This window comes from Tubulanus polymorphus, chromosome 2, assembly GCF_964204645.1.
Source record: "Tubulanus polymorphus chromosome 2, tnTubPoly1.2, whole genome shotgun sequence".
In the NCBI taxonomy this organism is placed as follows: Eukaryota; Metazoa; Nemertea; class Palaeonemertea; order Tubulaniformes; family Tubulanidae; genus Tubulanus; species Tubulanus polymorphus.
Genome location: NC_134026.1, coordinates 24850542 through 24878053, shown reverse-complemented (window position 1 = coordinate 24878053; position 27512 = coordinate 24850542). Strand labels below are relative to the sequence as shown.

The window sequence follows — 27512 nt, the reverse complement described above, 5'->3', positions numbered from 1 at the left end:
TGCGAGTTTTCTACACGGAGGTGTGTTCTGATGTATGAAGCAATTATTGGGTTTTTAGAGTATACACGTAGTGGATTTCACAGTTTTACGTAGGCCTATACAACTTAACTCGAAAGCATAGATTGAATAACTATGAAGTCTAGTGCATCACGGTGTATGACGTTTGAAACATCTACTAGAATATTTTTTTTAATATTAATGTACATTTGATTTGATATTGCCGACTGGAAAAATATATTTTAATCTCGACATTTACATTGATTGAGTTTTAAGACCTCGGGTCGTTCCCTATAGTTGGATTTTCTATCAACGTAAATGCGTACGTATCGTGGAAATAACGACTACCATAGTTTCAAGTAAAGTGTAGTATCAGTATAGTATACCAGTGTTCATAATTTGAAACGAACCATGCGTTTTACTTATACTGATATCATATTATGCGAAGCAGCTGGCGATTAAAGTATAAGGCGTCGTTTGATTGGGACGGATCATTCTGATTCAAGATTACTTCATCATGTATGCCAATGGAATATTTCTTCTAATTGTTCGTACGTTGTTTTTTCTAGTATGCATTTAACTTAATCCACACGCAATGCAACACATTTTGGTATGAAGTTAGCTTTGGCTTGAACGGAATCATACTTGCCAATTTCTAAATCCAATTTTGAATTTTGATAAAATTCTGATTTTATTCTATTTTTAGATTCACTACTTATTTCGACTGTTCAGGTAAGTCAGAATTCAATATTTACTCATATATAAATCCCTAGCGGCTTTAATTATCAATTGAAATACTATTCTGTGGTTCAATTCATAATTCTAAATTCTATGATTTTACTTTTACTATGTATATCATCATTATCATTTTAAGGGCTCTATCATCACTAGCTTTTGTACCCCGTCACAAGAACTAGTCAATTCCAAAGGCTATGCCGAAACGCATTCATCTTGTCATTTGTTAGATAAGCGCAAAAAGCCCGGTACGTATCAATAAAAATAAACCGATTTCATTAATTTCAACGAAATTGCAAAAAAAGAATCAAGACCAACATATTGATTGTAACAGTTTCCACGACATTGTTAGATTGTTAAAATCCAACTGTTGGCCTTGACTTTCTTGCTATGACTAGTTGTTTGGACTTTCGCTCTATCGGATTTAACAAAATGGCATTTTCGATACATGATTTTAAAACAACAATTGCTATATCATGTAAAAATAAACCACATGGTTGCAATATCGAAAAATGCAGTAATTCGATTGTTTTTACCATACAAAAGTGTTTAATATATCTCATAGAAATATATCTTTCTAGAAACGAATAAATATGTTGCAAAGGCTGCTGATAGAATTGAATATTTTTAGCATTGAGCATTTTTATTAGTAGTTTTAATCTTTAAACTCGCACGGCACTGGAAAACATGTATACACTGGGCTCTTGCTACGGTCCTCTGCCACATGTCGATATTTTATAAAGTGTCTCGTTGAGGATTAGTTCTATGCCGTCTCTCATTTCAGTTTGAATAGTTTTCTCATTTTGATTTTCCAATATGTCCAATAAACAGTACTGAGATACGAAATAATGCATAAGGTGTGAAGCGTTCGAAGAACGCGGGGGATCTATATTTTTCAAAACAACAAACAATCATTAAATCTTATTCAAAATAACATGTCCAGAAAGATGGAGTAAATGCTGTTATTCAAATGATTTCTGGTCGCACTTAAAGAAATTGTATAGATTAACGTTTTAGTGCTTTTCAATATATAGGTTTGACTTACGATGAGCAGCAATTGATTTTGAATAAACATAACGAACTCAGAGGCTCGGTTGAGAGATATCACACAGGAGAAAATGGAGAAGGAGTCCCAGCCTCCATAATGCTAAAATTGGTTAGTCTTTACTTGTTAGTATTAGTATTAGTGCGTTAGGTCGCATATCAATTCAATATTTTGAATATCACATAAATAAACGAATTTTCAATATTCATTTCACTTATTTGCCCATACTTTTGGTCGTGTTTAAGATATGGAACGATGAGATAGCAGCAAGTGCACAAGGTTGGGCAAATGAATGCGGACCTGTAGGGCGCCATGATTCATGGAAGTCTCGGATGACAAGTATATTTTACCTTATTCATGTTCCTGAAACTGCTTCCAACAGAGTTTTATTATTTCTTATGTATTATGTAGTGCTACTTAGATTTTGTGTATATAAACAATGCTAAATACCTACTCATCCTTACGCAACAGATTTGATAATCTAGAAATCTACAAATCTAGTCTGGAAAATTAGAATCCACCAATCTCAGATGATACGTACAAAAAGTTATTTGCTTCCAGCAAACTTTGTAACATAATTTATCTCAACCGTCACGTGCGCAATGGTATAGTTGTGAATTGAGCGAACATTTTTCAGAGCAGTGGATGTTTGTTGGTCAGAACGCCGCTTGGAACGTTAACGATAATGTTCGGGCAATATCCTATTTCTTTGATGAATATAAGAACTTCGTATACAATGTTACTACAATCAAAGACATTATGAAAGTGGGGCATTATACCCAGGTAAAGTTTTCAGATTGAAATGAATAGATTCTTATTGAAAATCACTCTTACTTTTTTTATTGGTTTACGACTGTATGATGAAAAATGATTTCCCACACTTACAATAACAGCTAGTATGGGCGACTACGCAGTATATTGGTTGTGGTTTTGCTATTTGCGGAAAAGTTCCGTATCTAATGTGCAACTATGGACCTGGGTAGGTAGACATGATGATTATTCTATTCTGTTTAATTCATCAAAATTCAGTTTCCGAACAATAACCTCAATGGATATCAATGTTGATATTTCTTCTTGTGATTTTATACACCTCTCCGTAGTGGGAATTATAGAAACTCCATCCACAGGCCGTATCCATCTGGTGTGAAGGGTTCAGAATGTCCGAAGCCACTTGTGTACAATGAAGCGTCCGGGCTTTGTGGTAATCATATGTATTAAAGAATAAATCCGAACATCGAAATTGCTTGAACATTAGTTTTTTTCTAAATTGTTTCTTATTTCTAACCGGCTCCTAGGTGACTTATAGATATCACTGCATCTAGGTTGGGCAATTATTCATAATTTTCGACAAATGATATATGATATATTCATTTATAGAATTAGAACCCTGTAAGCCCGAGGATGAGAATGCAGCCTGTGGCATCACTTTGAAATGTGAGGATGGATGTAGAAGTTTATGTTCTAAAGATTCATGCCAAAGTAGGTTTATGTTTATAGTCGATGACAAACACTTACATTTCGAAATACCTTTAATCGCTGCTGGTTATTTCATCAGTGACCCGATGTCAAAAGTATGGAGGCAAGTATGGAGAATATGTGAATATCGGAGATAAGTATCAGGTTACCTGCCGTTCTGGAAACAAAGTCACGAAGGCGACGATTGTTTGTGATATCACTGGCAATAAGGTGATCGAATGTAAGCGGATAAAATAATCTCGAAATCTAATCCTAAATCGTGATCAGAGAATATTGAAAGGAAAGTATCAATTCAATGTTGAATTGCTTGTTTTTTTCCAGACGTTACCGATTATGATTTGTTATATGACGGTAAGACATCCTTGCATAACCGTTTATCATTGAGGAAAGAATCGTGAATTATATATAATGTTTGTAGTATCAGCTGCGGCAGTGAAAACCAAGGTTTGTAAGACACCACAAGATATCAAATGCGGTCTACATTACTCCAATGTCCGTATACCCCATACTCCGGATAATTGCAACATCACAGTGGTGTTCGATACCTGTCCAGAGATGTGCGGGGTTTGTCAAGGTATGGAGGTTTTAGTCTCATTAGTAAAAACCCGGCCTAATGTGTTTGACCGTTTGAATACTCAACTCGAATTATTGGTTTCACCCGTGGGCTTATCATTTTTATTCTGAATAGTGACAAATCTTATGATGAGCAATTTGACTGTTTTATTCTCTTTTTTTCAGCTGAGAACTGTCGTGCCCATGAATATAGCCAGGACACCGTGCCAGTCGGTTCGAGCTGGACATGGGGTAACGGAGTAGAAATTATGTGTACTACTCGCGGTAACCAATTATACAAAGGTGTTAATTCAAAACTTTCTTTTTTCATATTTAAAAATATTTTCAATGGATCATAAGAACAAAACATATTTCAAAGATATTTATTTAACAAAACATATTTCCCTTTCTCTGATCATCACGTTTGAACAATTTTTTTTAGAGACAGTGACGCACTACTTATAAGGAATCACCACGCCAAGAACTAACTGGTCCATATATTGTATATTTCTCAATAAACTACGTCTAAATCTCAATAAACTACGTCTAAAATGCTAAAAAGAATATCGTTTGTTTAGTGATTTTACCGATTTTTTCTATTCTTTGATGATAGAAATCTATACATCCAAAGTTGTTATTAAGAACTTTTCCTTGCTAATTCATCGATGCGGCAATGTCCATCTAAGCATACATTTTTCAAAAGTATCACTTTCACTTGTATGCACTTGACTTTATCTGCCAGTAAAGTGTCATGAGTTCATAAATCTTTTTTCAAAGATATGATAGATAAAATATATCATTCTAAATGGGAACACTTCAATATGATATACTGTAATCACTTAGAGTGCTCCAATATTGATTTAAAGCCATGAACCTTCCTTTCCATGTCGTTGTAATTAATCTTAAAATATTATATAGAAATACTAAGAAAGTGAATACAAAAAATTTGTTAGTGAATTTCAAGTACGATCGTCTTATTGAATCAATTTCTATAAACAAAGTGGGCAAATTTTCGTGCAGAATCAAATGTGAATTTTTCACGAAATAGAAATGCTATGATTCAGTATAAACTCTAATATCATGTTAGAACTTGTACTAATATCAAAAATCTATAACGTGTCCTATATCATTATTTTTTGTATTCCGATGCAAGTCAGTGGCGATGGGGGTGCAAAGCACTCAACACTTAAAAATTGACGGATCATAAGGTGACTCTAGTCCAAACCTAATCTCATTCTGATTTCAAAACTAATGACATAAACAATTATTTGGGACCTTCTCAAGAATTATGTACCGACAGAATTCAACAAAAATTCATTCGCCAATAGAATACGCAGTGATATCGGGAAAACTTTGACAACAATCCCTTAATGAACTTAGATGTTGGCGTGCAAATATCTTGAAGTTTACCCAATGTCGCCTCATGTCCGATTGTTTTGATAGAATTGTCTGCTATATAAACCATGCCTGAACGCTGAAAATATCAATTGATTCTTGGGGTCTAAAGTGTGGACCAGCGAGATGAAACCTATCATTCTACTTTTCATTGGTGCCTGTTTGGCAGGTAAGCAAATATTTCTCATACTGTTACACATCTTTTATTGCAAAAATCCGATTATGTTACTGAATCTTCATATATGAAAGACTCATTGGAGGTTTATGACATTTTGCAAAATAGCAGAATTTGCAGAAATAATTCCATATTGATTTGATATTGATTATATTAATGTCATTTATTTTCTAGCCGCTGATAATGATATCAGCTGGAAAAAAGGTACGATTATTGATCTTAAATCTAATTTATTCAAAAGGGTTTTGAATAATATTTAGTTCATTCCTTGAAATTCTTTAATATTCTTGAATACAGTTTCAAAGGTTTTTGGAAAATTATGTTTTTGTGTTGAAATTGTAGTTTTCCAGCCACGATACGAATTTGAGTACGACACCGTGAGTCAGGCCGTGACAGGTCTTCCCGAACTCAGTCGACTTGCTTCTGGATTGAAGGTAAAATGTACCGTTCGTCTGCAATTTTTGGATGAAACCAGAGTTGTTCTACAGGTACAGTTATTTCGTTATTGAATACGTTTAGTTGACACATTGTTTATGAAATCGGCTTTTAATGCTTGGAATTCTTCTTCAGGTGGCCGCACCACGATTCTACCAAGTGAACAAAGAAATACCAAAACCGACTGCATTTTCAGACCCACTTCCACTTAATGTCTTCACTGAAGTTTCCGGATCAGTTGCGGAGAAACTGAAAGTTGATATCATGAAACCAGTTCAATTCAGGTATGTTGGAATGTTGGTAACGTTGGAATATATCCCTGTAAAAAAGCAACTAAGAACAGACTCGAACGAATATTACTCAGATAGAAATGAATGTAATAAAGTCACTTTTTGGGGTTGTAGATATATTGACGGAATCATAAGTGAGGTGCAAGTAGCAGAAATCGACGCTATTTGGTCAATGAACATCAAAAAAGGACTTCTCAGTCTTTTACAAGTTGATCTTGAAGGAAGAAAGACGATGGCTGACCAAAACATCCACGCTCATTTATACAGAAAATCCTTCTCAAAAGCTTCGGAATCTAAGGCTTTCAAAGTTATGGAGGTATGACTCTCAAGATTAGATATTAGATTTTTTAAAGATTTGTGATGCATATTTTCATGAATGGCTACAATTATTTGGTATCATTCGTTACAGGAAAGCACGGTTGGAAGCTGCGAAACGTTCTACAGTCAATGGGCGGCCCCAATGATGTCTGGAGCTGATAGCGGATGGATGGTCATGAATCTAACTAAAACAGTTGATCACAATCGTTGTTCAAACGTTCCACTCATGGAGAAATCCAATATCAAAGGACACAACTGCAACGACATTCCGTATGCGAATGTAAGTTTGAGATTTCTTTTGAGATTTTGTCATCCAATTATTTCAACAAATATTTATCGTACGCAAAATGATCGTTCGCTTTTTCCGTATTTACAGAAAGCATGGATCGCCAAACCAGGTACCACAATTCATTACAAATTGTACAAATCTGGCCGAAAGTTTTTAGTTGATACGGCTGAAGTCAGGAGTCAAGTTGTAGTTTATCCAGTTAATGTTTCGATGGGAAGCATCACCACATTCATGCAGTAAGTTTATACGTTTTTCTCCCACCCATAGCTTTAAAAGCAACATTTCATGGTTTACAACTCAACCCCTCTATGTTTCATTCTAGTCAATGGACAAAAGTAAGTGCCATTCGGCCGATCAGCCGACCGATCCCAGTACCAACCATGAAACCTGCTCCTGAAGGCCTCAGAATGATCATACCTGGAATCATAGGGGCAGCGATTCCTACGCAGGCACCGTCGGCTACAGTAACTGAGGTATTCTATTTTTTTGAAGATAAATATGTCAAAAAATTAGTTGCAATTTTTACGAAACATACATTTTTTGTTTGAAGATTGAAAGGATTATCCGTTTAATATCAGCATTACCAGAAACAGAATTACCCAAACCTGAATGGATCACAACTTTGATCAAGGAATTGAGAAAATGCCCACTCACTACCCTTAACAGCTTGATCAAACCTTATTTACAACCAAGTAGTGGAAATCCCTCCCACATGAGAGTCAGGTTCGTATTAGATTAGATAGAATAGATATTCTCATTGGCATTTGATTCTAATTTCTACGAGTGTATTCTTTACCACTAGACGTATTGTTTGGAACCTGTTGCCAACATTGAGAACTATGCCAGCTCTTCAACTGATAAAAGCAAGCATTCAAAGTCAACTGATCAAAGACGCTAGTGAAATGTCGTTCATCCTGAGTACTATTCCTATTACTTATGAGCCTATGCCAGAATACATCACCGAGATATTGGTACAGTTCACATCATCTCCTTCATGGGGTTAACTTAAGATTATTTGATCTCATTTGTAGTTTTGTTTTACAGGCCATCTGCAAAGATCCATCGGTTATGAAGCAAGTACAACCAAAACAAACTTGTTGGTTGGCAGCGGGAGCTCTAATTCACCGATTAGTAATCAGTAATCATCCAAGACCTAGCTCATCCGACATCCATCAGAGACATTTTGGCAATATTCTTGTAGAAGGGCAGATCACCGCACAAAGATTGAGTGCACTGACACGTCATTACAGCCAAGAGATCCTTGCTTTATTCCGCGCAGCTCAATCCGAACCTGAGCGTCTATTGGCACTGAAAGTAATCGGAAATGCTGGATTGATTGAGCATGTTCCATACTTGGAAAAAGTCATATCTGATATAAACGCTCCAAAAATAATTCGAGTCCAAGCCATTTATTCCCTTCGTCACTTGGTTCATGCTATTCAACAAAAAGTAGGTAGCATTTCGCCTATAATGTGCCCCTTTTGTATCCGGACTTGATACTGAAACATATCTTGCATTACGCTTTTTTCATGTAGGTAAAAACAATGCTCTGGCCATATCTGAACAATCCGATCGAATCGACTCAATTACGTGTTGCATCCTACGTCATTCTTTCTGAAGCCGAACCAGAATTCGCCCTGCTACAAACAATCGCCAACAATCTTCACAGAGAACAAAATCTTCATGTTGCCTCCTATATCTTTAACCACATGAAACAAGTATCTATGTCCAGCCACCCATGCTGCCTTAAAATGTGAGTATTCGACCAAATTCATTGCCATCTCTGATTGCCATTCGAAACACTGAAGACAAATTCTAAAACATTTTAATTTACAGGGCAAAAAAGATGATGCTTGCTCTGCATTTTGCGAAACCAATTCCAATGAACATTCTGATGCCCACACGCGTTCATATTCCATACAAATCCGGTAAGAATAACAGCGATATATATCGCAATGTCGAGATTTCCATATTTTCAAGGAGATCTGTATTTCTTATTCAGTATCTATGGGAATCGCTGGTGCTTGGGATATGTCCATGATTCCAACGCGTAGATCTTTCCTTCCCCAGTCTGGTAACATGAAACTGAATACTCACATTCTCGGACATTCCGTTGATATCGTTGAGGTAAAATCACGATGCAATTAATAATTATCTTCTTTATCATCCATATAATCATCTGATAACCGAATTATTTCCAATGCGCACAGGCTGGATTCTATACCGAGGGTCTGCAGACACTAATGGAAAAACTGTGGGGACCATACGGATCAGTACGCAAATCGAAGACCGTTCTAGATATCCTTAAACCACGCCAGAAACGAAGCGTCTCTCCTGAAGGTGAACTCAACGACATCAGAAGCAAGGTACATTGCTGCAGTAAATTTGATAAAGCTATCATTCGGATGAACTTTATGTTATAATGCATTTTTGCAACTGAAAAATAAATATAGAATTTGATATTCCTCTCTGGAGGTGAATTCGTCTTTCGCACGTATTTGCATCAATTCGATTTGTTATGAATACGTAAGACTTGGAGACAACTATCTTTACCATTTCAGCTAAACATGAAGGCAGTGACACCGGAAGCCTTCAAGGGCATGATTTACATGAAGATGTTTGGCCATGAATTGAGAATGTTCACTTTAAACAATGAAGTCATTCGTACAATATTTGAAACTGGAAAGATTGCAATCAGCAATATTGAGTCTGAACTGAGAAGCGGAAAATCTTGGAATGTCGAAAAGACTATGGTTGTTGAAGATGCAATTGTCAAAGTTCCGACATTCGTTGGTCTGCCAGTTTCCCTGAATCTAACTGCGTTGGCCCATCTCAAGTGGAAAAGTCAGGTGTCATTGAGAGTTGAACCAAGTATCTTTAAGGAAAAACGGGCACGAGCAATGCCACAATTTGCGACGGCCAAAATTATTGCTACACCTAAGTAAGTAATTGAATGTGACGTATCAAATTCGCTTTGAATTTATTGAATATAACGTATATAGTTAAATGAACTGTAAATTTTCTTTCAAAGATTGGTTACTGATGTCGAGTTGACAATGGGAGTTGCCGTGCCCTTCTTGCGTGCTGGAACAAAAGCTACCGTTCAATTACTGAGTAATACTCCTATCAATGCTGAAGTCAAATACACATGGGCTACTAGAAAGATTGAAATTAGTGTTCCAACAATTCAACAGGTATTAACAAACTTCCAACTAACTATGTTTGAGATCTGTGGTGGAAACATCTCGCTTGCTTCATCTATGTATTCATATTTAGGAATTACGACTAATTGATCTTCATGTAAAACCAGTAACTTTTGTTGAGACGATCACACCTGGATACTCCGGAGTTCATAAATCTGTAGATATGAAAAATATCATACCTCAAGGAAGTAATCCTGCATGGCCAATTCGACCTGAAAGTCTATACTCCACTCAAAAGGTAGTTGTTCGTCTTATTTAACGTATCAATCACTAGAATACTATTGAATTGTCACGCAGCCAAATTTAAACCGTTTCTTTTGTTCGCATTAGAAAACCATGTCGTTTGGAAAGAACTCACTCGGAATTGAATTTGTCGCTGAAATAGAGGCAACTGCACGACCAGAAGCTAGTCTCAGCGAGAAGATTTGCCCATGGACTGGAATGAAATCAATGCGCATCTTCGCCCGTCCTGGTCACATGACACCGGAAAAGATCGTTATCGAATCAACCTGTAACCCATCTTCGGTACCAATGCAACAGTCGAGTCAATCAAGCCAATCCGGTGAATCAGAGTCGACCGGTCAATCCAGTTGGTCATGGCTTTGGTCAACAAGTGGAGAGAAATCTGAAAGTACCGATGATCAAATTAATCCAGCAGCCGGTTCTACACAATCCAGCTGGAAAAAAACCAATGTCGAAGCCGCCGTCAAAATAATGGGAATTAGAAATGGACAAACCGAACGATACGTTAAACTAGAAATGAACATTCATTCAGCGGGAGCTTTGACGAAGAATATCAGAGTGAACATCATCCGCAGTCCTCTTCCAAACTACGCAGCGACTCCATTTAAGGTAAATCTATAGATGCATTTCAATGTATTTCTCATGTTTGAAATTTGAATATTTGATAGAAATGAACGATATGTTCATCAAAAATTTTTTTAAGATTTGTGCTAAAGGGGTTTATCGACATCCACAATTACCAGTTCCAACGTTTACGCAACCTCTACCAGCTAGCGAAATCAGCCGAACAATGACTTGGGAGTATATGTGGGGAGAGGAATGTACTGATAGCAAGAAGATCTGGATGCAGGTAACGAAAAGTTTTATAGTTTATACTCTTTATTTGACGCAATCATTGCATAAATCAATCGTAGTTAACAAGTAATTAAACAAGTAATCAAAGTATGATGATTTGTCTCGACAATATCAGATAGTGACGGTTACAAGTATTTGAATTTAATCTAACATCGTAGGTGCATTTCGAGAAATCGCAAGAACAGCAAGAGTTCGAGCAGAAAAGATTGTTCGAAAGATTACCGGAATATCAAATTTGTCAAAAGGAAAGACGCGCAGGGAGCATCCTAGCTCCATCATGTATGAGACTGAAGAAGTTCATGTATGCTTTGAATCAAATGAAAGTTGAGATTCACTATCCCATAACTGAGGTATGTTTTGTTTTTGTTTTGTGTGGAAATTCAAGGGGTTTTGAGTATAGATTTATCATATCTTTTTTAAACATATTCAGGTTCCACTTCCTTTGTGGAGAGTTGCCCATGTTGCTCGTCACTACCTAAGAAACTGGCTTTTTGCCAGATCCTGGATCCGTGATACTGGAATTTCGAATACACCGGGACAGGTTGTGATACATGCCAAGTTCTTGCCCGAAATGTACAAGGTAAGCCTCGATAAGCTTCTTTCTTCTTTTTGCTTTATGAAAAGCTACAAAATTGTGTGACCCCTCGAACAATGATTGTTTCTAGGCGTATTGGAAACTGCAAACACCAACAGCAGTAGAGGAATACAGCCACATCCCAATGATGTTCGATCCTACGGCCCTAATACCCTCCAGCCATCCGTACGAGTATAATGTTCTGTGGAAACACCTTTCTAACTTCCGATTACCCGCAAAATGTCAACTCACCGCAGCCAATGAAGTGATGACGTTTGATGGAATGTTCGCTAAGGTTCCTTCGGTTCCGTGTGAAATGGTTCTTGCAGCTGATGCAACTCCACAACCGAAAATGGCTGTCACTGCTACAATCGTTCCGCAATCAAATATGAAGGTAACCATTTTCATTTATCATTTGAATATTGTGATAAGACTTTCATCAATGGGTATTCAATAAGTTTCAATGAGTTGATGGTTATATTTTGAAAATTTGAATTTCGTTTCAGATAGTGAAAGTGATTGTTGATGGACGTATTATCATTGTTCGTCCATCCCAAGGTTCAACGGTTTCCCCTGTTATAGAAATCAATGGAGAACCAATATCTATCCTCACAGAACAAACATTCATCATCCGCCGTCAACCGAATAATCCTAGGTAACCTTCAACAATTATTTCGTCATGCGTCTTAGCTTTCGTGATGACACAGAGTAGTTCGATTGTTCGATTGTCTTTCTTTCAGCTCTTGGATTATCTTGTCAATTCGAATCAGTAAAGCTGGTGTCGTCGTCATCAACAGCCGAATTTCCCTACTTACCGTAAAAACAAACCTCAAGGACGTAATTGTTAAAGTAAATAAAGCTGTTATTTTATTGTATTTCAATTCCTAACTTAATTGTTTCATATTAACTGATGTTGAATATGACGCATTATTTTTTGTAGCCTTCGCCATTCTGGTTCTCGAACATCAGAGGTTTGTGCGGAGATTTCAATATGGAGAAAACGGCTGATATGAGTAAACCAACCGGTGAACCTGTCTGGAAACCAGAAGTCTTTGTGCGTAGCTGGTTTTTGCCAAGTTCGCGCTGTCCAGCGACCACTAGCAGTTAAATCGAAGGATTCATCCGTAGAAGACCCGCGCTAACCCTTAACGGACTAATAACTTTTCGCATGTATATGTATATCAATCTATCTTATGGTTCAATAAAATATATATCTATCAAGCAATGAAACAAATCTGATGTCGTTTATGAATTATGTGTGATTCGTTTTAATCAATTTTGAGGAAAACGTTCTTGTGATAACATGATGTTAGATTCGTCATACATAAAACCAGAGGAAGACTGAATGAAATCGCAAACCCATCTCAAAAAGTGACAGTTTTTTGTGTTAGAAAATACCGAAGAAATGTAGTGTTCATCCTGTAGACGAATAATATTCGCAGTAATAAGATAAGGATATAAGGTTCGAGATTATGGCACGTGGGGAAATGCATGTACACCATAGCTGGCTGTGAGAAAAACGCCCCTGCTTATCAACCAAATACACGTGGTATATTTGAATTTACTTCCGTTGTTATTAAGTAAATACATTACACACATAATTTTCATTCAGCTGTTTAATTCCGAACTGAGAGCTTGAAGGCTACCCCGGCGAGCTGGTATGTTCTGTGTACATTTTTAGCTTTGAAACTGTTTCTATTAATCAATTGAAACTATTGAAAATTAGAATAATTAGATTTTGACAACGACGACACAATTTCATAAATTACCGTTATATCAAGAATTCAGAATATCAAAATGAAATTGAAATTCGTCGTATAGTTTTTCTTTTAGAACTTTAACAATATTCTATCAACAACATAGAACGCGTATAACCTTCCAACTTTGAAACTGAATGCGAGTTATAGCAATCACCAAGGATATACAAAACCAAGGAATGAAAATTATTAATATTTACAGGAGGCGTCGTCGACTAAGAAGAAAAAAGCGGGGCCACCTCCAATGGTGACCTCTGCAGGAATATCAGCTTTAACTGTAGCTTCCATAGCTGCTTTCATAGCCATTTTGTCGCTTATAATACAATTATCCGGTATTGGATTTCAACAAAGCAAAGAGCAGAGAAAAGATGCATTGAAAGTTCTAGGACAGCAAGGTTCATATTATTTTACAACACTAGACGTTGATGAGGATGGACAGTTATCACCAGAGGAATTTGGTGCCATTCTTGAGAAGTTAACTGGTCAGGTAATATAGCTTCGAAAATGGTACAAATCTGTTAACCGTTTGGGATAAAGGATGTTTTAACAAGCAACACATTTTCTATAGATTCCACATAGTGACATACACAAGGGAAGTGATAAAAATGAATATATTACCCTAAAAACCTCTTTCAAGCCGTTAATCATGGAAACAATGAAGGCATACCAAGATGATATTACAGGAGGTTTTGCGGTAAGAATCCAACTATTTTCCCCACGAAGCATATGAACTAGGTTTCTTGTTTCTCACAAATATTTTCAAGACATTGTGTCGTTGATTGGGGTAACGTATATTTTAGACCGATCCTTTGATAATTACCGGATTGAAAGAATGGAAAACCGTCCAGAACGAGACTGCCGTATTTGATACTTTCAAATTCGACGCATTGCTCCCAAAAACACGCGTCCCTCGGGTTAGTAAAGTATGGCATATATATCGTGCTGATAAAGATACATATTCAAGTAATCGGTATTACGCACCGATTCCTGTCGGAGACCAATACTTCATCACAGAAATGCTAAAGATGTTTCATCCCAATGCCTTCACTGTGATGAGATTCGCGCCACAGGGAGCAGTTGGTGTTGTTCGTGCGCAAAATGATAAATATCTTGATATTACCTTCAGGTGAGCATCTCAAGATTAATGCATTTTGCACTAAGCAAATTTGAGAAGATATTATGATTAGCCTCCTTAAATGTTCGAAAAAGCCATGCAAAATGAGATATTGAGCACTTTTCCAGATGCTCCTAAGTTGTTAATATTCCAACCGATATGTTTTAGAATCCACGCAGAATTCCAAATCAATGAACCACCGGCATGGCCATTTTGGTTTACTCCGGCATACTTCACGGGCAATCTCATCATATCAAAGGATTATAGTCATATAGAATATTTCCATATGTATGTACCTGCAAAAAAGAACTTGAACGTCGGTAAGATGTGACACATTCTCCATAAACTACGTACATTCATGTCCGTCATTAAACAAGATTCTTATAGCGTTGAAAATTGTTCTTTTCTACATAGATATGGAATGGTTAAGTGGTCCGAGTGAACACGAAGGTATGCAAGTAGAGATTGGTTATATGCCGCAGATGGAGCTAGAATCGATGGCACCGTCCACAGAAAATAAGGATAGTGATACACCAGACAGTATCCAAGCACCACCCCAACTCAGATGGACAGAGGAAATATCGCAGAAGGAGGCTGATAGGGATATGGAAAAAGCATTATATCCATTTAAGCAAGTTGAATATCTCGAATTTCCCGAAGCGCTATCTCGAGCAAAAGCTGAAAATAAGCTGATGCATTCTATTATAATGTGGGGTGCTCTCGATGACCAGTCCTGCTGAGGTAAGATAATCGCAATATGATATGTGTTACTATCTGTTATTTTCTTCTTAACACTCTCCCATATTTCATAGGTTCAGGGCGAACTCTCCGACATGGCCCGCTGGAGAGTCCGCCCATCCAGAAACTTCTCACGGAGAAGTTTGTTAGCAGCTGGTCTCTAGTCGTCGATCTGGAGAAACTCCGAGACGATAAGACAACACCAGCAGAAGTAAAAGAACGAATAAACGGAAGTTTGGATACGTACAAGTGAGTGCCCAAAAATCCATATAGATTTCAGAGTTATTCAGTGATTTATATTCACAATGAGCATGTGAATACCTCTCTAGGTTCCCGGTTCAGATCATGGTGCATTTACCGAATGGAACGATCGTCCATGATGCCAACTTAAATGACATATTGTTCGGTGACCAAGAAAATATGGAATCCGAAAACACTTATTATGATGGGTATGTTAGTCAGTTATGTCTAGTCTTGGTAAATCAAACAGCTGATTCATTAACGATGTATTTTTCTTTCTCTTTAGTCTCGGTGATCGCATGACGTATCGGTACATGCAGGTTCTAAAGGATGGTGTTGATAAAGCTGGCAAAGTTGCCGTTCAATCATAGTCACTATGCTTATCCGCACTTTGTGTATATAGTCTAAATTATCATTTTGTAAAAAGTGAAATCATAATGAACTTAAATATCGTCGTAAAGTGAAAACGAGAATGACAATTCGCATTAGCTAGACGAAATGGAAATATAATACTAATCCAAGTAACGAGCTTTAAAGTCATGTCATCAATAGTTCCAAGGTATCTTATTTCGTCGATTGTTTTTTTGTACCGTTTGGGCCACGGTGAAAGCAGATGAAATTGCTATGGTTATCACCAACATCATTTACATTCTGATGAAGAGCTGAAGCGAAAACAGTTTGGAACTGACGCTCCAGCCCGGAAAACGATATAAATCATGTTGGTGCGATGGGAACTATTGGTGAAACGAATCGGCATTACATCGTAAACCATTGTATTTCTAATACATCGCATCTTGTTTGTCTATTTGCAATCGTACGGAATAAAGGATTTTCTAGAGATATATCCACAGCTTCAATTACTTTGTATTTTCGCCAGTCGAGTTCGATGATAACGTACTAAATTTTCCTGTAGCTATTGTACCGTAAATGAATTCTTGGATGAGCTGCATTAATTCAAAAATATGAATATTCGACGCATGAGGATAAGGATATGAAATGAATTTATTAACCCATAAAAATCGTATAACGTTGGATAATCTTTTTGGCAGAAGAATAGTGTATTTCACAACTGATCAAATTCGAAAAGGAAAGAGAATAAGTCACATCCGCCTTGAATCCATTGACTGCCTTCGATTTACATGGCGGGTGCAACTGGAGCTACAGTGCAACGCTGACTTGGCAAAAACCAGCTATGCACAAAGACTTCTGGTTTCCAGACAGGTTCACCGGTTGGTTTACTCATGTCAGCCGTTTTCTCCATATTGAAATCTCCGCACAAACCTCTGATGTTCGAGAACCAGAATGGCGAAGGCTACAAAAAACAATATTCAACATCGGTTAATATGAAACAATTAAGTTTGGAATGAAAGCACAATAGAATAAGAAATTTATTTACTTTAACAATTACGTCCTTGAGGTTTGTTTTTACGGTAAGTAGGGAAATTTGGCTGTTGATGACGACGACACCAGCTTTACTGATTCGAATTGACAAGATAATCCTAGAGCTGAAAGAAAGACAATCGAACAATCGAACTACTCTGTGTCATCACGGAAGCTAAGACACACGACGAAATAATTGATGAAGGTTACCTAGGATTATTCGGTTGACGGCGGATGATGAATGTTTGTTCTCTGAGGATAGATATTGGTTCACCATTGATTTCTATAACAGGGGAAACCGTTGAACTTTGGGATGGACGAACAACGATAATACGTCCATCAACAATCACCTTCACTATCTGAAACGAAATTCAAATTTCCAAAAATATAGCCATCAACTTAATGAAACTTATTCATTATCCATTAATGAAACTCTCATCACAATATTCAAATTAACAATGAAAATGGTTACCTTCATATTTGATTGCGGAACGATTGTAGCAGTGACAGCCATTTTCGGTTGTGGAGTTGCATCAGCTGCAAGAACCATTTCACACGGAACCGAAGGAACCTTAGCGAACATTCCATCAAACGTCATCACTTCATTAGCTGCGGTCAGTTGACATTTAGCGGGTAATCGGAAGTTAGAAAGGTGTTTCCACAGAACATTATACTCGTACGGATGGCTGGAGGGTATTAGGGCCGTAGGGTCGAACATCATTGGGATGTGGCTGTATTCCTCTACTGCTGTTGGTGTTTGCAGTTTCCAATACGTCTAGAAACAAACATTGTTCGAGGGGTCACACAATTTTGTAGCTTTTCATAAAGCAAAAAGAAGAAAGAAGCTTATCGAGGCTTACCTTGTACATTTCGGGCAAGAACTTGGCATGTATCACAACCTGTCCCGGTGTATTCGAAATTCCAGTATCACGGATCCAGGATCTGGCAAACAGCCAGTTTCTTAGGTAGTGACGAGCAACATGGGCAACTCTCCACAAAGGAAGTGGAACCTGAATATGTTTAAAAAAAGATATGATAAATCTATACTCAAAACCCCTTGAATTTCCACACAAAACAAAAACAAAACATACCTCAGTTATGGGATAGTGAATCTCAACTTTCATTTGATTCAAAGCATACATGAACTTCTTCAGTCTCATACATGATGGAGCTAGGATGCTTCCTGCGCGTCTTTCCTTTTGACAAATTTGATATTCCGGTAAACTTTCGAACAATCTTTTCTGCTCGAACTCTTGCTGTTCTTGCGATTTCTCGAAATGCACCTACGATGTTAGATTAAATTCAAATACTTGTAACCACCACTATCTGATATTGTTGAGACAAATCATCATACTTTGATTACTTGTTAATTTGGAGGTGCATGGAGTGCACCTACGATTGATTTATGCAATGATTGCGTCAAATAAAGAGTATAAACTATAAAACTTTTCGTTACCTGCATCCAGATCTTCTTGCTATCAGTACATTCCTCTCCCCACATATACTCCCAAGTCATTGTTCGGCTGATTTCGCTAGCTGGTAGAGGTTGCGTAAACGTTGGAACTGGTAATTGTGGATGTCGATAAACCCCTTTAGCACAAATCTAAAACAAATTTTTGATGAACATATCGTTCATTTCTATCAAATATTCAAATTTCAAACATGAGAAATACATTGAAATGCATCTATAGATTTACCTTAAATGGAGTCGCTGCGTAGTTTGGAAGAGGACTGCGGATGATGTTCACTCTGATATTCTTCGTCAAAGCTCCCGCTGAATGAATGTTCATTTCTAGTTTAACGTATCGTTCGGTTTGTCCATTTCTAATTCCCATTATTTTGACGGCGGCTTCGACATTGGTTTTTTTCCAGCTGGATTGTGTAGAACCGGCTGCTGGATTTATTTGATCTTCGGTACTTTCAGATTTCTCTCCACTTGTTGACCAAAGCCATGACCAACTGGATTGACCGGTCGATTCTGATTCACCGGATTGGCTTGATTGACTCGACTGTTGCATTGGTACCGAAGATGGGTTACAGGTTGATTCGATAACGATCTTTTCCGGTGTCATGTGACCAGGACGGGCGAAGATGCGCATTGATTTCATTCCAGTCCATGGGCAAATCTTCTCGCTGAGACTAGCATCTGGTCGTGACGTTGCCTCTATTTCAGCAACAAATTCAATTCCGAGTGAGTTCTTTCCAAACGACATGGTTTTCTAATCCGAACGAAAGAAATGGATTAAATCTAATCAATAGTATTCTAATGATTGATACGGTAAATATGGCGAATAACTACCTTTTGAGTGGAGTATAGATTTTCAGGTTGAATTTGCCATGCAGGATTGCTTCCCTGAGATACGATATCTTTTATATCTACAGATTTATGAGCTCCTGAGTATCCAGGTGTGATCGTCTCAACAAAAGTTACTGGTTTTACATGAAGATCAATTAGTCGTAATTCCTAAATATGAATACATAGATGAACCAAGCGAGATGTTTCCACCACAGATCTCAAACGTAGTTAGTTGGAAGTTGGTTGGTACCTGTTGAATTGTTGGAACACTAATTTCAATCTTTCTAGTAGCCCATGTGTACTTGACTTCAGCATTGATAGGAGTATTACTCAGTAATTGAACGGTAGCTTTTGTTCCAGCACGCAAGAATGGAATGGCAACTCCCATCGTCAACTCGACATCAGTAACCAAACTTGGAAAAGAAATGGCAGTTCATTTAACTTACAATCAACAAATTATCATTCAAAGCGATTTTGATACGTCACATTTAATTAATTACTTAGGTTTAGCAATAATTGTGGCCTTGGCAAATTGTGGCATTGCTTGTGTCCGTTTTTCCTTAAAAATACTTGGTTCAACTCTCAATGACACCTGACTTTTCAACTCGAGATGGGCCAATGCAGTTAGATTCAGGGAAACTGGCAGACCAACGAATGTCGGGACTTTAACCATTGCATCTTCGAGAACCATAGTCTTTTCGACATTCCATGATTTTCCATTTCTCAATTCAGACTCAATATTGCCGATTCTAATTTTTCCGGATTCGAAAATAGTACGGACCACTTCTTTATCCATTGTGAACATTCTCAGGTCATGACCAAACATGCTGACATACATGGCACCTTTGAACTCTTCTTGTTTCACTGATTTCATATTCACCTGAGAAAAAACCCATTGCTATATTTCCTTTTTATCATTAAAAATTAATACTTTGAGCACAGTATACCTTGTTTCTAATATTGTTGAGTTCATCTTCTGGAGAAATACTACGTTTTCCTCGTGGTTTCAAAACGTCCAAAATTGATTTAGATTTGTGTACGGACCCGTATGGTCCTATCAGTTTTTCTAACATATTTTGAAGACCCTCCGTGTATAAGCTAGCCTGTATAAGATACAAATTTTCAAAGTCGTAAACATAACTGAAATAAACCTTCTTACTTGAGGTAATTGCAAAATCGATTTAACTTACAGAGAAAAGATCGACAGAATGACCCAGCATATAAGTCTTTATCTTGATATTTCCAGATTGAGGTAGGAATGATTTCGTTGTCGAGATTAGCGTCATATCAAGCGCGGCAGAAAAACCAAGTTTTTCTGAAAATGTATAAACAGGTATCGTTATCAAAGGATATATAATTTTTTGACGATTCATTATTAGGAATTAGGATGAAGCAGATGGTATTTTACCAAAGTTATAAGGAAGATGAATCCGTTGTGGCAATAGAATGTTCAATGCAATTGGTTTAGCGAAGTGGAGAGCGCGTTTTAACTTCACAGCTCTGTAAGAAGATAAAAGGGATTAGTTAAATCATTCAAATTTATCAGGAACAAGAATATGTAGGCCTAGTGGTCTTTTGCATACAGTGATTGATAGCAAGGTTGTGTTGATCGTGAAACATGTTTCATGTGATTGTAGATGTAGGAGGCAACATGGAGATTTTGCTCCTTGCGCAGATTATTGGCGACAGTCTCTATCAGCGCAAACTCTGGTTCAGTTTCCATAATCATCGAGTAAGCGGCAATTCTCAATTCCGTCGGTTCTACGGGGTTTAGCAGGTATGGCATCAAAATTGACTGGATCTAAAATCGAATATAAATTAAGTAAACAAATGTATTCATCAGATTTAATTTGATCGGCTGAATCTGAACTACATTAGCCAACCTTTCGTGGAATGAATTTTGCCATTTGTGGTAACGCGTACATAGCCTTAACGCGCAAGATTTTTGGTGCATTCATGTCAGCAATAGTCTTCTCAACGTATGGAACAAGTTCAACTAATCCAGAATTTCCGATTACTTTCAGTGCCAATAGACGCTCAGGTTCGGATTGAGCTGCGCGGAATAAAGCAAGGATCTCTTGGCTGTAATGCCGTTTCAGCGCATTCAATCTTTGTGCTGTGATCTGCCCTTCTACAAGAATATTGCCAAAATGTCTCTGATGGATGTCGGATGAGCTAGGTCTTGGCTGATTACTGATTACTAATCGGTGAATAAGAGCTCCCGCTGCCAACCAACAAGTTTGTTTTGGTTGTACTTGCTTCATAACCGATGGATCTTTGCAGATGGCCTGTAAAACAAAACTACAAATGAGATCAAATCATCTTAAGTTAACACCATGAAGGAGACGATGCGAACTGTACCAATATCTCGGTGATGTATTCTGGCATAGGCTCATATGTAACAGGAATGGTACTCAGGATGAACGACATTTCACTGGCGTCTTTGATCAGTTGACTTTGAATGCTTGCTTTGATCAGTCGAAGAGCTGGCATAGTTCTCAATGTTGGCAGCAGGTTTAAGACAATACGTCTGATATTGAGAGAAATTTGCATTACGTTCAGAAAATGTTTATCTCTTTTTCAAATCTCATTTCATATCACATCTTATCCAAATACGAACCTGACTCTCATGTGGGAGGGATTTTCAATGCTTGGTTGTAAATAAGGTTTGATCAAGCTGTTGAGGGTAGTGAGCGGGCATTTTCTCAATTCCTTGATCAAAGTTATGATCCATTCAGGTTTGGGTAACTCTGTTTCAGGTAATGCTGATATCAAGCGGATAATCCTTTCAATCTTTAAACAGAAAATGCATGTTTTGTAAAAATTGCAATCTATTCGGGGACATTTATATATCTTCAAAATATAATACTTCGGTGACTGTAGCCGATGGTGCTTGCATAGGAACCGTTGCCCCCATGATTCCAGGTATGATCATTCTGAGTCCTTCAGATGCAGGTTTCATGGTTGGCACTGAGATCGGTCTGCTGATAGTGTGAATGGCAGTAAGTCTGGTAGATTGACTGAAAGATTGGGGCATAGAATCAACGTTTAAAATAAGAACTGTTTGATTATGGATGCAGTAAAAAGCGCACTATACTTACTGTATGAACGTAGTGATGCTTCCCATCTTATCATTGACAGGACTTAAAACTAGTTGACTCCTGACTTCAGCCGTATCAACCATAAATTTTCGGCCAGATTTGTACAATTTGTAATGAATTGTGGTACCTGGTTTGACGATCCATGCTTTCTATATGAAATCAAATTGTTTTAAGTTAAATAGCTTTAGATTAAGGATTGTCTAAAATGTAATTCATGGAAATGAATTGTGTCCACTTCTTACATTTGCGCACGGAATGTCGTTACAGTTGCGTCCTTTGATATTGGATTTCTCCATGAGTGGAACGCTTGAACAACGATTGTGATCAACAGTTTTAGTTAGATTCACGACCATCAATCCGCTATCAGCTCCAGACATCACTGGGGCCGCCCATTGACTGTAGAACGTTTCGCAGCTTCCAACCGTGCTTTCCTGTAACGAATGATACCAAATAAGTTGCCATTTTCAAAATGTCCAAAATCTTTAAAAGTAGACATCTAAAAATCGAAAGATACCTCCATAACTTTGAAAGCCTTAAATTCCGAATGTTTGGAGAAGGACTTTTTGTATAAATGAGCGTGGATGTTCTGATCAGCTATGGTATTTTCTCCTTCGAGATCAACTTGTAAAAGGCTGAGAAGTGCTTTTTTTATATTCACTGACCAAATGGCATCTCCCTCGGATACATGTACGTCACTCACGGCTCCATCAACGAATCTGAAACGAAAATTAAGTGATTATTTCATACATTCCATACTTCCAACAGATATCTCATCGGCTGTACATTCTGGTCTACCTGCATGATACTGGTTTGATCAAATCGGCTCGGAGCTTTTCAGCAATTGATTCAGTAAGTTCCATGAAGATTCTGTCTGGTAGCAGACTAGAGATCGTTTGATGAGTTGGAATTTCTCTATTCAATATGTAGATACGTGGTGCGGTCATCTTAAGAAGAATTGCAATACGTTTACATTTCCGATCACTTTAAAGGCACTCATAACAATTGGTCAACTTTTTAGTAAATACAGGGAGGAACTAACGAGTGCAACCGTGGAAGAAATAAGAGTTGAAAAAGATACCTTCAAAACTACTCGATCGCCCTCCAGAAATTGTACACGAACCACAGATCTGATTTTCAAACCAGACGAGGCACGACTAAGTTCGGGAAGACCAGTGACAATTTGCACTTCATTATCAAACACAAATTCGTGATTCGGTTGAAACACTGAAACGTGTGTGAAAAATGGAGATCATGTATTTGATAAAATATCAGGAATTTGGGGAATTCGAATACAGAATGGCATAGTTGAAATTTTGAAGTTTTGTCGGAAGATTGCTCCTCGGTTGAAATGTGTAACTGAGTCGTTTCTCATATGCGGAACCTACCTCTCTTGCTCGATTCCTCCAGAAGTCCGGCTGTAAACATTAAAAGAAAGTCGAATAGTTCCCGTTTCAAACAGTTCACGATTATCAAAATATCAATGCAGGTATAATTACTGACTTACTTGCAAGGCCGATTCCGATCATACACAACAAAACAACCTTCATCTTTGATTGTTCCGAAGACGTTTGAAACTATAAAACTCAATGTCGTCTTTTATAACAGTTTATCAAATCCATACAGACGCAATGAACTGGACAAACTTCAAGTTATCTGCACCCTTGATATCAAAAACACTTGTTACAATGTATCAGTTTTTATCCGAGATGGCCCGGTGTTATTATCAATGTAAGCAGTTTTTAGAGGTTAAATGGGTATGTATATTTGAATAAAAAGCGTTATTTTTGCTTTTATCTAGTTCAATTTCTTCTGCCAATTTGCGGTGCATTCTCGATAATACAAATAAGGATAATTGCTTCACGAAAATAGTTGGAATAAGGAGCAAGCGACGAAGTGACATCAATCCTTCTCCTTTCAATTTTCCTTTTCGTATAGTCTTATCCAATTGACGAACTGAGAATATGTCATTCCTCCACCAATTTGATACAGAATAATCTAAAACAGAAGTAGAGAAATGACAACCAAAAAAAAAAACAATATTTCACTAAAGTATACCATTATATTTTCATAAATATATACATATAGCATATGATACATATATAGCATATTATACATATGTATTGCGAAAGTAATGCAACAATTGATACAAACTTAATTTCATAATACATGTACACGCTTTTACATAAGTTTTTAAAACATCCCTAATAATTCGTAGACTAGAATTTTAACAAAAATAATTCACATCAATTAATATTTCAATCATATGGCACAGTTAGCTTAATGTTATAATTGTATCCTTGTGGCTCATCATATTTTGACATACAAATCGATGGTATGCCCAAAGTTTCTCTAGAAGCCGAGAAGTCATACATCTGAATAACTCCTCTGTAGCGTTTATGCATAACACAGTCCTGTTCATCGACTAATGGCTCCTTACTAGTGGGCACATGTCCTGATAAAAGTACTTCTTTATCGAAATTCAAGTAACGCACTGGATGGCTGAAAAGATTAAGGTACCAGGTATGAATTAAATTTAGCAAAAAGGAAGCAAAATTTAAATGAAGCAAATTAATTCTTTGTCAAAATTTCATTCCAAACAATGACATCCACAAATTTTCATACATACCTATTATGATATTCCCACAACTTTGATGACATTCGTTGGTCGTGAATACAGACAATTCCATCCTCAGCTCCTGAAACAACTTTCCAATCATCCATTTGTACCGATGATATGGCTCGACTGTGTCCTCTTAATTGCATTACTGTTTTTACACAACGCAAGTCATGCACACAGCAGCTGCAAGATTATCTAATATCAGTTGATTTTCATTTCAAACAACAAGAAATTCTTAATGTTTCACTAAATACATACGTTTTATCCACGCTGCCAGTTACAATCATGTGGGGTGGAGCCCTTGAAATATCAACTACAGATATACAAGATGAACCATGTCCTCTGAGAGTAGTAATGAGACGTCCAGTTGACACACAATAAACATACATCTGCAGTAAATACTCATCCAGTTAAATCTATATTCTAAGAATAGCAGATATTCAAGAATGATTGCATGATCTTTTCAAAACAAGCATACCTTGCATCCATTTAGTAATCCATATGAAGTGACACCGCAAGCCATTTCGCTAGTTGAACAATCCATACAAGTTAACATAGATGCTGCCAGTTCATGTAAAACTGAGGAATCTTGGCCCGGTATTAGAAGATGAACTTTAGATGTTGTCGATATTATAGCGCAATGCGAGCGAAATACTGATGTCGATGATCGCTGTACTAATTTCACTTGTTTAACCTACAACATACGATATAGAATGAACTATCACATATCGAAATTAACAATGCATTCAATATCATAAGTTACAAGCACAAAAGCACTCACTACTTCTCCTAGATTACTGTGATAAGTATTTCGTAAAGTGGTATCATCGATGTAATCAACACGAACGTGTCTGTCCCAACATGAAGCAAATATTGATTCTGATTTGGCAGCACTAACATGTTTGATACTGTGATCTCCGCTGTAAGTGATGATAGGTGATGATATATCCATTTTCCATATATCCACATAACCTTCAAATCAAATACCATTGAATCAAGCAACAGATTTAGATTTAACAGCAGCAAAAGCATTGTGTATCTGTCATGAATCAAATTAGCTACATTAGAAACATTTCATGTCAGATTACCTTGCTCATAACCGGCAATAATGTGATGATTTCCAATTGCAACTGATGTAGAAAAGTTATTCAGTGTTCCTTGGTCTACACGTTCATCTACGACCAGTGATGTATTTGAAGCTTTGAATGTACAAGCATCGCCTGAGTCAATATTCCATTGCTTAACATCTCCACTTGTATAACTAAAATTTGATTTTAAAAATACACTTGCTCATAACTCTGTATCTGCTGGTAATTCATGTGAAACTAATGCACTGTAATTTTTACTTACGCTGCCACAACTGTCCTTTTAAACGAATCAACAGCACAAAGTATTCCTCCTTGATAATGTTCTAAACAACTAATTTTACCAATTCTGTTCTATAAAACAATGGGATTATTGAATATCATCTAGGCCTATATCATAGATAAAGGCAGTTGGATAAAGGTATAAGTACCAGTAGCACGTTCAAATACCCGTTCATAATGTATACATACCTTCCAGTTGTGAAATAGACTATTTCGACTTGTGACTGCTTCTCTAACTAGAGATTTCCAGTTCATTTTATCAGCTGTTACATGCTTAGTTTCAAAGCCAAGTTCCACACAGATTTTCCACCATAACCATTCATCTTCAGCTATGTGCCTCCAAGCAGCGCTGACCTGTTTTAATGAAGCAAATAATTGGTTTTTGAATAAAATGAAATGTATAAATACACCATGTTACTGAAAGCATGCATGTCCTATATACCTTGGCACACTGACAAAGATCAAACATACTAAGATGCTTGAAGATATGAATGGCAACTTCTCTTGGAACAGTCAGATCAAAAAATGGAATCTCATTTATCTCATCCTATGACGAAAGGAAACATATTAAAATGTTTGACTGAATATTGAAATAGTCCCATGATATAACTTTCAGAAAATATTGACAACTATTACCAGATCAGCTAGCAGTTGATCAAGAAGTTCAGATTCAGGTTTGCGTTTGAGAGGAGGTTGACTACGTTCAATCTGGTCGATTTTTCTCTTTCCAGTTGAAATACAGGCGAGTACACCATTTTGTGATTCTTGTGGGTCTAAAATCCATTTTTCTAATAATCCATTTGCAATGCCAATAGAAGGGAATTGTTCATTCATAGATTTATCCCTATCAAGGAGTGAAAGATCTTTCCTATCGTATTCCGACACGGAACTTGAAGTAGGTGTTGATCCATCTGGTTTGTCCTTGGTACATTTTTGGATCTCATTTTTCCAAGCTTTTCTAAATCTATCAAGTTCATTTTCATCCATGATGATGATCGATCTTGCTTTAGCCTTTGGCAAAAATATTTTGTTGGATCGAAGTGATTACATTGATTTTTAGATTATACTACAACACACACCAGGACAGTGAATAGGTCCCATATAGTCCCACAGAGCAAAATCATTCGAAGCGACTTTTTAAACCGGCACAATGCATGCAATCGTTTGTTATGGGTGAATTTCTTTAACACGATGCCCACAAATTGATCAATTCTAGCCTAATCAATTAGAGCACTTGTCAAGTAAATGAAAAACATTGAAAATTATGAAGTAAATAAAATAAAATAAACGAAGTGCTCAACGACCTTGAGATTTGTCGCG

General features: G+C 37.1%; 5 protein-coding genes across 6 annotated transcripts; 3 read left to right on the top strand and 2 right to left on the bottom strand.

The window, feature by feature from the left end:
- The first annotated feature begins 132 nt into the window (after positions 1–132).
- Positions 133–4270, top strand: LOC141899082 (cysteine-rich venom protein helothermine-like). The gene is made up of 14 exons (XM_074785236.1): positions 133–154; positions 704–729; positions 872–980; positions 1767–1888; positions 2023–2116; positions 2415–2560; positions 2671–2756; positions 2878–2978; positions 3155–3256; positions 3333–3473; positions 3575–3604; positions 3672–3827; positions 3992–4057; positions 4248–4270. The coding sequence occupies exons 1-14, from the start codon at positions 133–135 to the stop codon at positions 4268–4270; spliced, it is 1224 nt and encodes a 407-aa protein (XP_074641337.1).
- Positions 4271–5228: 958 nt separating this feature from the next.
- Positions 5229–12816, top strand: LOC141898414 (vitellogenin-6-like). Its single transcript, XM_074784273.1, has 26 exons — positions 5229–5369; positions 5550–5579; positions 5718–5863; positions 5946–6094; positions 6215–6416; positions 6510–6698; positions 6795–6943; positions 7030–7180; positions 7258–7430; positions 7510–7678; positions 7752–8156; positions 8243–8460; positions 8544–8635; positions 8710–8834; positions 8918–9073; positions 9269–9648; positions 9739–9901; positions 9984–10148; positions 10241–10762; positions 10857–11003; positions 11167–11358; positions 11439–11588; positions 11674–11976; positions 12089–12237; positions 12323–12431; positions 12523–12816. The coding sequence occupies exons 1-26, from the start codon at positions 5327–5329 to the stop codon at positions 12688–12690; spliced, it is 4845 nt and encodes a 1614-aa protein (XP_074640374.1). The 5' UTR covers positions 5229–5326; the 3' UTR covers positions 12691–12816.
- A 319-nt stretch (positions 12817–13135) lies between these two features.
- On the top strand, positions 13136–16290 carry LOC141898426 (selenoprotein N-like). Its single transcript, XM_074784295.1, has 9 exons — positions 13136–13240; positions 13542–13826; positions 13908–14033; positions 14140–14465; positions 14622–14773; positions 14868–15194; positions 15266–15440; positions 15521–15640; positions 15718–16290. Exons 2-9 carry the CDS (start codon positions 13584–13586, stop codon positions 15800–15802), a joined length of 1554 nt encoding a protein of 517 aa, XP_074640396.1. The 5' UTR covers positions 13136–13240; positions 13542–13583; the 3' UTR covers positions 15803–16290.
- A 125-nt stretch (positions 16291–16415) lies between these two features.
- On the bottom strand, positions 16416–23785 carry LOC141898413 (vitellogenin-6-like). Its single transcript, XM_074784272.1, has 26 exons — positions 23713–23785; positions 23594–23623; positions 23287–23432; positions 23004–23152; positions 22723–22924; positions 22451–22639; positions 22209–22357; positions 21977–22127; positions 21728–21900; positions 21469–21637; positions 20991–21395; positions 20691–20908; positions 20516–20607; positions 20298–20422; positions 20055–20210; positions 19608–19987; positions 19358–19520; positions 19111–19275; positions 18509–19030; positions 18268–18414; positions 17903–18094; positions 17672–17821; positions 17284–17586; positions 17022–17170; positions 16828–16936; positions 16416–16743 (listed from the first exon to the last, which is right to left on the bottom strand). Exons 1-26 carry the CDS (start codon positions 23753–23755, stop codon positions 16567–16569), a joined length of 4854 nt encoding a protein of 1617 aa, XP_074640373.1. The 5' UTR covers positions 23756–23785; the 3' UTR covers positions 16416–16566.
- A 485-nt stretch (positions 23786–24270) lies between these two features.
- On the bottom strand, positions 24271–27475 carry LOC141898424 (F-box/WD repeat-containing protein 8-like). 2 transcript variants are annotated; one of them, XM_074784292.1, is made up of 10 exons: positions 26829–27475; positions 26635–26739; positions 26382–26546; positions 26176–26264; positions 25914–26086; positions 25607–25797; positions 25304–25519; positions 25084–25214; positions 24835–25008; positions 24271–24707 (listed from the first exon to the last, which is right to left on the bottom strand). In XM_074784292.1, exons 1-10 carry the CDS (start codon positions 27177–27179, stop codon positions 24464–24466), a joined length of 1839 nt encoding a protein of 612 aa, XP_074640393.1. In that variant the 5' UTR covers positions 27180–27475; the 3' UTR covers positions 24271–24463. The 2 variants fall into 2 exon arrangements, 1 of the variants encoding a protein (XP_074640393.1); XR_012618557.1 differs by having other exon boundaries at positions 24569–24707; positions 24835–24973.
- Positions 27476–27512: the final 37 nt, after the last annotated feature.